The sequence below is a fragment of the Sorex fumeus genome, unplaced genomic scaffold (genome assembly GCF_029834395.1).
Source record: "Sorex fumeus unplaced genomic scaffold, SorFum_2.1 ptg000014l, whole genome shotgun sequence".
Lineage (NCBI taxonomy): Eukaryota > Metazoa > Chordata > Mammalia > Eulipotyphla > Soricidae > Sorex > Sorex fumeus.
The window spans coordinates 41,846,769-41,860,910 of record NW_026606071.1 but is presented as its reverse complement, the minus strand read 5'-3'; the positions used below and the strand labels follow the sequence as shown (position 1 = coordinate 41,860,910).

Below are 14,142 nucleotides of genomic sequence, written 5' to 3'. Positions count from 1 at the left end.
CAATACATGCTCCCTATCTCTATGGCTTTCAGCAGTGTCTTTGCCTCTCTCTCTTCTATTATGTGCCTCAGTTTCTAATCTAGGGCTTCCTTTATTCCCCCTAAGTCTAATCAAGTCCTACCATCATTGATGGCTGGAGTGATAGTACAGTGGGTAGGGAGTTTGCCTTGCACGCAGCCTAACCCAGGTTTGATTCCCAGCATTCTATGGTCTCCTGAGCACGGCCAGGAGTAATTCCTGAGTGCAAGAACAAGGAGTAACCCCTGTGCATTGCTGGGTGTGACCCAAAAAGCAAAAAAACAAATCCAGTTCTACCATCTTTGTGAAAAAATAGCCTTGCCCCCAAAGGTTCCGCCATGGTATTTGAGTCAGATCACTTTGACTTCTTACCATTTTAGAGACATAGATTCAGAGAGAGAGAATTTTTCCAATCCAAACAGAACCTGCATTTTAATTTATGGGAATAGAAATCAATCAATTCCCCCAGGAAAGGTTGAACTCAAATATAGAAGTGATCTCCCAGAAGTGGAAAGGTTTCTCCAGGATAGATCAAAGATATGTGAGAAGTCAAGATTAAGAAAGCTTGTACACTCCAGCCTAGGTGAGGCATTTCGTTACGTCCCAAAAGAATGTATCCATGACTCCACAACAGAAGGCAAGAGAGGGTGGCCTCTGTCCTAATTCCTATCAGGAGCATTTTGTTTTCCTTCACCTTTCTCTTTCTTCTTTCTACACAAGTCTGAGTGTTGACAATTTACCAACAGTTCACTCCTCTCCTGTGCTTTTTATTTTGATACAAATAAGTAAACAGGTAAAATGGAATATGCCAAATTCTGAACAATGATTATCTTAAGTTGGGAATACAAACTTTTTCTAATTTTCTCTTAGAAAAAAACTTCCCCATTTTTTTTCCCTAATAGCTTGCATTGATTTGATTTTTTTTTCTTAAAGGACAAAATGTCTCCACCCATGGGCAAAACTGAATAAAACTCTTTTAAAAACTTGCCTTTTACGAAAGAACAGGTTCATTGATACCATGGCTTTGTTAAAGTTTCAGGAGCAAACTGCATCAGAAAAATACTGTGAAGACTATTGACAGTTTTAATTCTAATAAGAACAATTCCTTTAACACCTTCAAGCTGTATGTGTATCTTCCCATCTGGATCAAAAGACGCTTGTATTTCTGCCCTTATGGGACTATGTTTATTTTAATCCTTTAACATAGTGTGGAGAAAGAAACTGGGAATTCAGAGAAAAGCAACAATCCTGTAGCCTGCCACATATTGGTCCTTCTTAAAACTCCACAGGAAAGCAAGCAATCTATTTAAGACAGTACAAATAATATATCAACTTCATTCAACAAAGATTTTAGAAACGGGAAGGAAATATATGGAGAAGATACTCAACATGTTGGTCTTTGGGGGAATGCAAGCCAACTACAGTCACAATGGGACAACATGACATGCCTTGTAAAGCCCCAAACATGAAGAAGAAAACAGACTCTAACAAGAGACAGCAAAGGCATGGAGAAATGGGGACTCATGCCCTGCTCATGGGAATGTAAGTTGGGACAAGCACTTTAGAGGAAATTATGGAGATCACATGGCTCTTTCTCCTGGAAGGAGGCATAACGAAACCTGCCATAGACATGCCACCGGACGCTGCGCTAGGCTGTATCACTCGGGGCGCCCCAGAGGGAGAGGGCAGGTGAGAGCCCTCCCTGCCCCAAGGGACCCAGCCCCAGGAACCGGAAACCTCCAGAACCCAACCGCCGCCAAATTCAAGGCCGCTCCCCACATGCTCAGCCAAGTCTCACACATGAGTGAACATATTCTTGGACTATGCGGCTGCATTTGTGGCTGCATGACACATCATAAGACACTTCCTAACGATTTTCTGTATGTACCACACCACATTTTATGGGGTTCAGATAGTAAGCAACAAATCATAGAGGAAAAAAATAATATATATATACATATATAAATAGCACAGTGGGTAGGGCATTTGCCTTGCACGCAGCCAACCCAGGTTCGATTTCTCCGTCCCTCTCCAAGAGCCTGGCAAGCTGCCAGGAGTATCTTGCCCACACAGCAGAGCCTGGCAAGCTCCCCATGTCATATTCAATATGCCAAAAACAGTAACAACAAGTCTCACTTCGTGTTCCTGGAGCAAGCAGATGCCATTGGCTACGCTAGCATGTGACAGGGATGAGTGGAGACCTACTGGTGCACACTCGAGCAAATTAATGAATAATGGGGTGACAGTGCTACAGTGCTATATACATATTATATATATAATATATATATATGAAAGCTCACATCACTCAACCTTTAACAACATGTTAGTGATATCCTAAAGAATGTCTTAATGGGTCCTGCCAAAATAGAACAATATTCACAGTTTTCTATATGAATACTTTTTTAAATAAGCATTTGCAGTGGTTCTTCATAACAGACAATACAAAATACATTATTTCAGCTGTGCTTTGGGACAGGGATAGTGGCTTGAGATGGAAACATCCCAAATTTGGTGGTGGGAAGGTGTAATAGTGGTGGGATTGGTGCTTGAATATTAAATATAATTGAATATTGTGAACTACCTTACAAATTTTTTAAAAAAATTTAAAAAATAGAGGAAGTTATGGGAGTGTCTTGAAAAGTTAAGTCTGTCTCTACCACGCCATGATCGACCATTCTATTCCTGGAGCAATAGCACAGTGGGTAGGGCGTTCGCCTTACACGCGGCCAACATGGCCGACCTGAGTTCGATTCCTCCGCCCCTCTCGGAGAGCCTGGCAAGCTACCGAGAGTATTCGATATGCCAAACACAGTAACAACAAAGTCTCCAATGGAGACGTTACTGGGCCCGCTCGAGCAAATCGACGATCAACGGGAGGGCCTTTACCTTTTTACCTTACCCAAGAATAAAGAAGCATTTATCCATAAAACTTGTAAGGAAAAGTTCACAGCGGTGGTAATCACACTACCTACAGCTCAAATATTCATCAGTAGGTGCATGGACAAACTGCAATATACCTGGTCTCTAGAATACCACTTCAAAATAAAACAAAACAAAGAAAAAAAGCAATGAAGCTTTTATATACACAAGAATAAAAGGTAAAGGTAAAGGCCCTCCCGTTGATCGTCGATTTGCTCGAGCAGGCCCAGTAACGTCTCCATTGGAGACTTTGTTGTTACTGTGTCTGGCATATCGAATACGTCACGGGGAGCTTGCCAGGCTCTGCCGTGCGGGCGAGATACTCTCGGTAGCTTGCCGGGCTCTCCGAGAGGGGCGGAGGAATCGAACTCGGGTCGGCCATGTTGGCCGCTTGTAAGGCGAACGCCCTACCGCTGTGCTATCGGAGTGATACATAAGAATAAATCTCAAAATAATTACTTCGAGTGAAAGAAGCCAGACCGAGCCCCCCCACCCCACCCCCCAAAAAAACACATGTGTGAAGTGACTCCATGTATATAAAACACTAGAAAATAAAAAGTAATCCGTGGCAGGAGAGATCTCTCAACAGGCTCAGCTCTTGCTCTGCATGCAGGAGGCCCAGCCAGGGGGACCCGTGAAAACCCCAAGGGTGACCCAAAAGTGAAAAAGGAAGACCAAAGCAAAGTAATCTGCATAGTAGAAAGCATCTTGGTATAAGCCTGTACTCACCCTTGTGCCTTGTGCAGGAGCCATGCTAAAATCTTTTCTGTATTATTCCAGTTTTTGTCTATGTGCTGCCGAAGTAAGCACAGATTGTATCTGCTTGAAATTTGAAGGAGGGGATGGAAATGAGGGTGACCAGAGGGATATCAGAAATCTTTGCTGAGAATGGCTAAGTATCTAAATTATGGCGTTAGGATGATGGGATTCGTGGGTATATATGCATCACGATTTATCAAGTGAAACATTTTAAAATGTGTGCTGTTTGCTGCAAGTCTCGATAAGGCAAAGAAATGGATTCATTCAGTAAAAGATGAGAGATTTCCTCTGTGTTCTTAAGCAAGATAGCTTTTGCATTTCTATGTCCTCATCTAAAAATTGAAAAGTTCTAGTGGACTAGACAGAGTTCAGTGGGTAAGGTGCTGCTTAGCGGGCAAACAACCCCTGTTCCAACACTGGTGTCAGATATGGTCCCCTGAACATCACCAGTAGTAGCCCCTTAGCATCACTGGGTGTGGCCCAATTCTTCCCCCAGCCCTATGCCCCACAAAGAAACAACAACCAAGACACCCTGAATAATCCTATCTACGTGGTTATAAAAGTAGTCAATCGATGTCGTGCTCTACATTAGTTATGGACTTTGCAGTTAACATGTTGGTAGCATATAAGCTAATAAGTCATGTTTCCACTTCCTTAATATTAAGAGTGGTTGAGAAGCTGATCCAACAATCTCACTTTGGGGTACTTATTTAAAGCAAATAAAGTCATTTCTTTCAGGAGATATTTTTACCCTGTGTTCAGTGCAGCATTACATAAAACAAGACAGGGAAACAACCAGGTGTCCATCTACAGATAAATGACTATATGATATATATATACATATATATAATGGAATATTGTTTATCCATTAAAAGCTCAAAGAAATCCTGCCCTTTGAAAGATCATGGATGGATGTTGAAGGCATGAGGTCTGGAGTATAAATCAAAGACAAACACTGCAGCATCTCATTTATTTTAAACCAACAAACCAACAACTACCTATCCCATGGTTAGGGAACAGATTGGGAATTAGAGGCAAGAGGAGAGCGGGGTGAGCAGTGGATGAAGAGGTCACAAATACACAACTTTTCAGTGATAAGTAAATCCCAGGGATGCAATGTATTATATGGTGATTATAGCGAATAACACTATCATGTATATTTGAAAGTTGTTAACAGAATAAATCTTAAATGTTCTCATCACAAGAGTAAAATTACCATTGGGTGATGGATGCTAAGTTTATTGTGGTAATCATTTGCAACATATGTATATAACAAATCATTAAGCTGCACGCCTAAAATTAATCAGTGTTGTAAGACCGACTGTCAGATACTAACATTTATCTCAAGGAAACAGTGTTTGACTTCATGACTTGATGAAACATTATTTTTTAATATAGCTCAGTGCTACTAACTTACAATCACTCCTTGATGATGGAAAGATAATGCATTCCAAGGCATTGATTTAGAGATCTTTCAATAGAGAGTAAATAAAAGCTTCTTTGTAGTAGATCTTTGGCAATATCTACTACATCAATACCTTGATTTAAAATAATTAAATGTTAATCTTTTATCGTTCCTTTTGAATAAGAACTGAATTTTGGCCCTAGATGATAGGAGTGGAGGATGATTCCTTGCATAAATTCTAGCTATTAAGTTAAAAAAAAAGTATAGAATTAAAAAAAATCACTATTTTGCAGTCTCCAGTAAAGTAGGTAATTCAGGCAAAGATCTTTTTTCTCTTTTCTTTTTTAAATTTTATTTTTCAATGAATCACCATGAGGTACAGTTACAGACTTACAAACTTTCATGCTTACGTTTCAGTCATACAATGATCCAGTACCCATCCCTCCACCAGTGCCCATTCTCCACCACCAATGTTCCCAGTATCCCTCCCTCAACCCATTCTCTTCCCCCACCTCTGCGGTCGGCACACTGCTTTATACTCTTTTTCTCCTTTAGGGTGTTGTGGTCTGCAATGCACGTATTAAGTGGCTGTCATGTTTGGTCTATAGTCCACTTTCAGCACACATATCCCATCCCAAGTGGGCTCTCCAAACATCCTTTACTTGGTGGTCCCTTCTCTATCTGAGCTTTTCCCCCAGCATGTGAGGCCGGCTTCCAAGCCATGGAGCAATTCTCCCGGTCCATATCTCTACTATCCTTGGGTGTTAGTCTCCCATTCTGCTATGTTATAGTCCACAAATGAGTGCAGTCCTTCTATGTCTGTCCCACTCTTTCTGACCCAATTTCACTTAACATGATACTCTCCATGTTAATCCACGTATACAGGCAAAGATCTTTAAGGGGGACTTCACCCCATAGAGAAAGGTAATTGTCCACAGAGTAACTTTTGTTTGTAGCCTAATACATATATATGTATATATTTAATTGAATCACTGTCACTGTGCTCCAGTTGTTCATAGATTTGCTTGAGCAGGCCCAGTAACATTGTGAGACTTGTTATTGTGTTTGGCATATCAAATAACGTCATGGGTAGCTTTCCAGGCTTTGCTGTGCGGGCGAGATACTCTCAGTAGCTTGCTGGGCTCTCCAAGAGGGGTAGAGGAATCGGCCACGTGCAAATGACCTACCCACTGTGCTATTGTGCTATTGCTCCAGCACACACACACACACACACACACACACACACACACACACACAGAGTCTCCTACCCTGTGCCTGACCCCACCAGGGCCCAACAGCTGAAGACCTCCGGGCCCCAGCCAAGGCCATACTGGGACCACTCTCCACACACTTGGATGAGCCTCACGCATAAAAGAACTGGCAGAGAAACCCAGGTGTATGGGACCCGGGGCTGAGATCTCCAAGCCTGCATGGTTTGGGAATAGACCTGCCAGTAGCTAGACAGTTACACCCACCAACTGCCGTGTAACCCCAACAATGGCCAGGATCCAGAGATTATCATACTCAGCTCCCGGAAGTGCGTGGCTGCATTTGCGGCCGCGCAACATCTTATTATCTCATTCCTACTTTGGACAAACTGGCAGGCTATGGAATGTAACCTGCCCACACGGCAGACTCTGGCAAACTGCCCGTGGTATACCCAATATGCCACATACCAGTAACAATGATGGGTCTCATTCTCCTAACCCTGAAAGAGCCTGAATATGGCACTTTTAAAAAAAATCTCAGGGCTAGGACGAAGGAGATGTTATTAGGGCCTGCTCGAGGCAATCGACGAACAACAGGATGGTCGTGATCGTCGTGATATATATTCGAATCTCTGGGAGATACAGTTACAAAGTTGTTCATGAATGGGTTTCAGTCATCATCTGTCCCTTCACCAGTGTACATTTCCCATCACCAGTGTCTCCAGTTTCCCTCCCAACCCCTCCCCCCAGCCTACTTCTATAGCAGGCACTTCCCCCCTTTCCTTTGGGATATTATGGTTTGCAGGATGTGTATCGAAAGGTTATCATGTTTGTCCCTTTACCTACTTTCGGCAGTCAATCCTCGTCCAGAGTGATCATTTCCAACTACTTTTGTCATAGTGTTCCCTCCGCTATCCTAGCTTCCGTCCCCCGACCACCACTTGTTGTAGCCTGCCTACTACCTGTCCTCAGATTCCCTCCCACCGAGACCCGCTGATCAGTCTTAGACATCGAGAACTTGACGATCAGATACTACTGCATTCTAGAGAAATAAAATATGAGGTACTCAACAACAAGCCAGGAGAGGTCTCACCAACAAAGATTTCACCTAAATCTAATCAAGTCTGTAGATCTAACTTCCATGTTAGAAGAAATACAGAAGATAAAGCTACCAGTTAACACCACAAGAAGGAAACCTAGGAGGCAAGACATCTTGCAGATCAATAACTTGTTTCCTTCAATGTTTCACTGACAAGAAAAGCAATGGGGTGGTACTGTTCTGAACCTAAACAGAAGACAGAAGAACCAAATGCAACACATTTGGGTCCTGGTTCCAATGAACCCCTTAAATTATGGGGCATAATTTAGGAAATTTGAACAAGAACTTAATTTAGAAAATTTGGAGTAGTTAATGTCAAGTATAATATGTACACCCATGTTACTGTGATTAAATAATAGGAATTTGGGGTGGGAGTCTGCACACCCATTGGTACCCAGGGGTTACTTCTGGCACTGTGTTCAGGAAACACTCACAGTGATGCTCGAAGAACCATAAGCAGTGCTGGGTATCGAACCTGGGTCAGCCACATGCAAGGCAAGTGCCTTAACCACTGTACTATCTCTCTAGTCCCATAATATATATAATATATAGTTTTACCTATGCATAAGGATAAAATATCACATCATTTGTTTAAGATACTTTTGCAGGCAGAAAAGCTAACTCATCAAGCTGAACACATGCAAGCTGTCACACGTATGAGACCCTGGGGTCAATCCCTCTCTTCACATGGATTTGATAATAAACAAATACATTTTATTTTAAATATTAAAACAAATTCTTTGATTTAAGGAAGGCCTTTGATTCTGTTGAGATGGAAGCGGTCACTGAAGCCCGAGCCAATCAGGACATTAAAACTCAATACATCAGAATCCTCCGTGAGCTGTATTACGGATTCACTACCAGGATCTCACCATTCTACAAATAAGTAATCATCCATGTCAAGAGAGGGGTTCGGCAGGGTGATACCATTTCACCGACACTCTTCAGTGCCACCCTCGAGAACATCATGCGACGACTGGAATGGGAAGGAATGGGAATGAAGATAGATGGTAGGCAACTACACCACCTCCGCTTTGCTGATGACATTGTTTAAATAACACCAAACATTAGCCAAGCGGCACAAATGCTGGCCGACTTCGACCATGAGTGTGGAAAGGCCGGACTACAGCTGAATCTTACGAAGACGATGTTTATGAGAAACAGCCTCGTTCCTGACGCCCCATTCGCTCTCAATGGAACGACCATCTCCGAATGCAACAGCTATGTGTACCTAGGTCAAGAAGTCAACGTGACAAATGACCTGGCACCCGAGCTGCACAGGAGGAAGAGAGCGGCTTGGAACGCCTTCAAGAGCGTCGAAGAAATAGCTAAGAGGATGAAGAACCTCCAGCTCCGGGCACATCTCTTTGATTCCACTGTTCTTCCTGCATTAACATATGCCTCAGAGACCTGGGCCCTACACAAACAGGATGAGAACGCTATTCGGGTCTCCCAAAGAGGAACTGAAAGAGCTATGCTTGGAATATCACGTTTCACTCAAATGAGAGAAAGAATCTGGAGTTCCAACCTCCATTGACGATCAAGAATCAGGGACGCTGTCTCGTTTGCCAAGCTATCAAAAATCAGATGGGCTGGTCACGTAATGAGATTTAGAGACAACCGCTGGACTAGAGCCGTTACTGACTGGATTCCACGGGATGTCAAAAGACTGCGTGGCCGCCCACCTACTAGATGGTCAGACTTCTTCATCATGACCATGAACGATCGGTTTGAGGCTTTTCGTGTTCCTAAAACGAACAGATGCCATTGGGCTACACTAGCACGCGACAGGGACAAAAGGAGACGTTACTGGTGCCCGCTTGAGCAAACTGACGATTAACGGGAAGTCAAGTGATCAAGTGATTAAAACAAATAATATTTAAATGGGCTGGAGCAATAGCACAGTAGATAGGGCGTTTGCCTTGCATGCCATCAACCCAGGTTCGATTCCTCCACCCCTCTCGGAGAGCTCAGCAAGCTACTGAGTGTATACTGCCCACACGGTAAAGCCTGGTAAGCTACCTACCCAAGATGTATTTGATATGCCAAAAACAGTAACAACAAGTCTCACAATTTGTTGTGAGACATTACTGGTGCCCACTCGAGCAAATCGATAAACAATGGGAGAACAGTGCTAAAGTGCTAATATTTAAATAAATTTTATTTTTAAAAAATAAACATCAAAAATCAATAAAAATTAATAAATGTAAACGCCACAGTTCGGGTTCCCCAAGCATTGCTAAAAACAACATCCCCCAGTGCAGAACCAGGAGTAACCTTCAAGCATCACTCATACAGCTCCCAAAAAAGCAAACAAGCAAATAAAATAACTTTTCCAAAATAGGTGATGAAATATAGAAAATTGTTAACAAATAATTACAAGCCATGGTAATGGGTAGATGAGGTCATACTCTGCTACTGTTCTATCTATGACTTTTTTTTTTGGCTTTTGGGTCAAACCCAGTGATGCTCAGGGGTTACTCCTGGCTCTGCACTCAGGAATCACTCCTGAAGGTGCTTGGGGACCACCTGGGATGCCAGGGATCAAACCTGGGTCAGCCGCATGCAAAGCAAATAACACTCTAGCCACTGTACTATCACTCCAGTCTTTGTCTATGACATTTTTCTTAATAAAATTTCCAAAACATATACTACCAAGTAATGCACTGTTGCTTGGCAAACACAAATGCCTGCCTTCAAAGTGCTTCACCATTCTGACTTGGGAGCCACTGCCATTCAACTCCAGTGAGGAAAGAACCACACCATGGGCCCACTAACCCACCAACCTGGGATGTGTGCAGCTACATGCCTGGAACCACATCACCCTGAGCAAGTGACCTCACCTCCGAAGCACCAAGGTGGCCTTACCTTATAGGGTTGCATAAAAGCAGGGATATCAGCATGGATAGAGACCAATATTCAAATATTTATCTTTTTGGGGGGAGGGGTGTGTGGGATGAAGCCTAGGGTCTCATCCTAGAGAAGTCTATCCTTCCTACTGGCTACCCCCACTTACAGAATATTCAACCTGTCCTTCCCAAGGCCCAGACATGTGCTGGGTGCCCCCTGGCAGGATGGAGGTGACAATACTGACCTTTCTCAGGCAATCACAGCTGCAGGAAGTAACACCATAAAATGAAAAGGCCAATGGGTTATCAGAGGCACTGAGGAATGAGCAAGGCCACTGTTCATGTGCAAACTCCCGGAAGAGAGGGACACAGAATGTCTCAATCCCGCTCCAGGCTGTCTTCACTGGGTCAACTCAGAGGGGGATGGACTGAGTTTCCCTCCCCGCCCCAAGCAGAACCCCAACAGCCGAAAACCTCCAGAACCCAACCAAGCAGGTATGCCCAAGGCCACTATCCACAGGCTTGGACAAGTCTCACCTATGAGGGAACCTGCAGAAAAACCCAGGTATTCAAGACACATAACTGAGATCTCCACCCCCCTACCCCCGCTCAGAATGGGACTGGGCCTCCTCCCCCAAGCTCCCCAGTTTTCCAGTAGCTTGGCAGTCACACCCCAAACTGCCCTGGCACCATATAACCTCATCCATGGCCAAGATCCAAACACAAACAAAACACAGTCCTCCTGTTGTTCATCGATTTGCTCGAGCAGGCCCAGTAACATCTCCGTTGTGAGATTTATTGTTACTGTGTTTGGCATATCCAATACGTCACGGGTAGCTTGCCAGGCTCTGTCATGCGGGCGAGATACTCTCGGTAGCTTGCCGGGCTCTCCGAGAGGGGCGGAGGAATCAAACCCGGCTCGGCCGGGCTGGCTGCGCACAAGGCAAACGCCTTACCGCTGTGCTATCGCTCCAGCCCAGAGACCACAAAATAAAGCTCCCAGAAGAGAGTGAAGCACAATGTCTTGGAGACAGCAGAGTGATGGAAGCAGGAACTTGGGAAGAAGACAAGTTTGCTTTCCAGTATTTTTCCCCCCTAGCTATGTGGCATTGAATGAGTTCTTTTGTCTCCTTTGTGCACAGAAGGCAGAAACCATCCTGAGCAAAGGCCCTTAGCTGGGAAGATGATACTGTACACAGGGTGTGGAGATCACAGCAGCAAGCACCTGGCGGACATGAAGCCCTGAGTGTTCCACGTTGCTACTGTGACTGTCCCTCCGATCCAGACAAAGGTGGTGGAATGATTCTAGCGTGCAGCCAGGGCTAACAACCACTGATCCCTGCCCTTCAAGAGATAACACTTCAGGTGTGTATACCTCAGGCTGGAGGAGAACTCAAAGGACTTGAGCACACATGGGGCATTCACAAGGCCTGGGGTTCAATGCCCCGAGCACTGCACAGCTTCCTGAATGCACCAGGTAGAGGAAGACAGTCCTAGCCCCCCCCCCCTCCCCACCCCAGGGTAAACTGGCACAATGCAAGCAGAAGTTTATTGTTATCATTATTATTGTACTGTAGCACTGTAGCACTGACCTTCTGTTGTTCACTGATTTGCTCCAGAGGGCACCAGTAACGTCTCCATTTGAGACTTCTTGTTACTGTTTTTTGGCATAGCGAATATGCCACGGAGAGCTTGCCAGGCTTTGCCGTGCGGGCAGGATACTCTTGGTAGCTTGCCGGGCTCTCCGAGAGGGAAGGAGGAATCGAACTCCCGTCAGCCATGTGCAAGGCAAATGCCCTACCCACTGTGCTATCGTTCCACCCATTATTATTGAGGACTCCATAACATCCATCCCGTGATCTAATAACCTGCAGAGGATTTAAGTTCCTACAGAAAGGGTTCCTGAAAAGTCCTTTTCTCTCATACCTCTCCTACAAGCTTTCTTTTACTGCAAGAACAGAATAGACCTGGAAGAGAGAGCGAGCGAGAGAGAGAGAGAGAGAGAGAGAGAGAGATGTGGGGGGGTAGGGCAGAGACTCCGGGTGGGGTTAAGGAAACATTGGGGGTAAGCCACAAAGCCCTCATCCACCGCCAATCTCTCTAGGCTCCCAACTTGAACCCCAATAAGTGCACACACCTGGGTGGCAGATTTGAGCCACCACGCAGTGAAATTCAGTGTTGGGGACCATCCCCTCGGCTGCAAGGCATTGTAGCAAGTGAAAACTCTTGAGTAAGGAAAAAACTAGTCCTGTCATTTGTCAAGAGGGCAAGAGAAGGGCTGGAGCAATAGCACAGAGGGTAGGGTGTTTGCCTCGCATGCAGCCGACCCAGGTTCAATTCCCAGCATCCCATATGATCCCCCGAGCACCACCAAGAGTGATTCCTGAGTGCATGAACCAGGAGTAACTCCTGTGCATCCCCGGGTATGACCCCCCCCCACCCCCCAAAAGAGGGCAAAGAGAGAAAACGACCAGACACATTCAGTGTGCACCGTCTAGGAACCAGTATTTTGGGGAACGGGCTTACCAATTTGCCAGAGGCGGGAGAGCCGCACTCTTCAGGTGGAGGATTTGCCCAGATCCATCCAGCTGCACACTTACCATCTGCGCCCTTTTATTGGCACCGAGAGAGGGCACAGCAGATGTGGCTCAGGGATGTCTCCTGGGGATGCTGGGGGCAGAGTTGGGAACTGAATGCAGGACTGAATGAATGCACTCTCTCTCGGGTCCATCTGCACCATTGGTCTGCACCCTTTTTTTTTTTTTGGCGTTTTGGGTCACACCCCGCGATGCACAGGGGTTACTCCTAGCTCTGCACTCAGGAATCGCTCCTGGCGGTGCTCGGGGTGACCATACGGGATGCTAGGAATCGAACCCGGGTCGGCCACGTGCAAGCCCAATGCCCTAGTCGCTGTGCTATAGCTCCAGCCCCTGGCTGCACCTTTGGTTGTGGGTTCACCTCATTTGCATTTATTTGGGGCCACACCCAGTGGGGCTCGGGGTACCCCGGTGGGGGTGCGTGCCAAGCACACTCCCTACTCGCTGTACTGGGGTCATGCGGGAAGAGAAATCCAAGTCCCAAGCTGGGTATCCCCCCCCCCCCCCCCCCCGGCCCCCGGGACCCGGCGGGATGGATGGTCCGGGGCGCGGAGCCGAGCTCCGGTGGTGCCACCGGGCGGTGGGGGAACGGTGTGCGGGGGCGGGGAAGGGAGGCGTAGGGAGGGTCTGACTCCAGCTTACCGATTACCAGGAAGGTCAATACCCACAGCAGCACGGCGGCCGTCTGCAGCCGCCGCGCCAGCGGGACGTTGAGAGGCGCGAACTGGATCCTCATGGTCCGGCCGGCTGGGACGGGTGCGGACGGTGCGGACGGCAGGAAGCGCGTGGCGCGTGGCTCGGCCGCACTCTGCGTGGGGGCGTCGGCCAGGCAGCCCGAGAAATCGGGGTAGGTAGGTGCCTGCAGGGAGAGGACGCGGCCCTGCCCAGCCCGAGGGCGGCCAATCGCCGGAGCGCGCGCTGCACACGCGCCCCGCGCGCCCTGCGGCGCTCGCCCCGTCGGGCCCCAGGCGCGGGCAACCCTGCCCGGGGTTGCAGCGCCTGCCCCGGGGACTCTCCACCGCTGTTGTGGAGCTGATGGATCAATCGCGCGCCCCTCCCCGGTTCACAGCATCAGCCTTTAAACCCACGCCTTCCTCCGAACCAGGCTTGGTGCCGGGAGTGGGAGTGGCCGTCCCGCTGCAGATAAGCTCGGCTGGAGATAGATGCGCATTGACCCAATTGTGTCTTACTGGGCTGTGTCTTCCACAAGAGGGGCGTGGTGGTGGTGGGGGGTGGGGTGGGGGGGTACAACCTACTCAGTCCAGACTCCTGAGATCCTTAGATCTGC

The 14,142-nt window shown here is 46.6% G+C and overlaps 1 protein-coding gene and 1 non-coding gene across 2 annotated transcripts in view; both read right to left on the bottom strand.

Annotated features, from left to right (window-relative positions):
- Window positions 1-13,590, bottom strand: part of MOGAT1 (monoacylglycerol O-acyltransferase 1) — a 38,024-nt gene extending 24,434 nt beyond the window's left edge. The window contains exon 1 of the mRNA XM_056111945.1: window positions 13,497-13,590. Coding sequence (XP_055967920.1) covers window positions 13,497-13,590 — 94 coding nt within the window. The remainder of the gene's footprint in view (window positions 1-13,496) is intronic.
- LOC130021186 (U6 spliceosomal RNA) lies at window positions 3,639-3,747 on the bottom strand. The gene has a single exon (XR_008792093.1). It is a non-coding gene; the product is annotated as a U6 spliceosomal RNA (small nuclear RNA).
- Window positions 13,591-14,142: the final 552 nt, after the last annotated feature.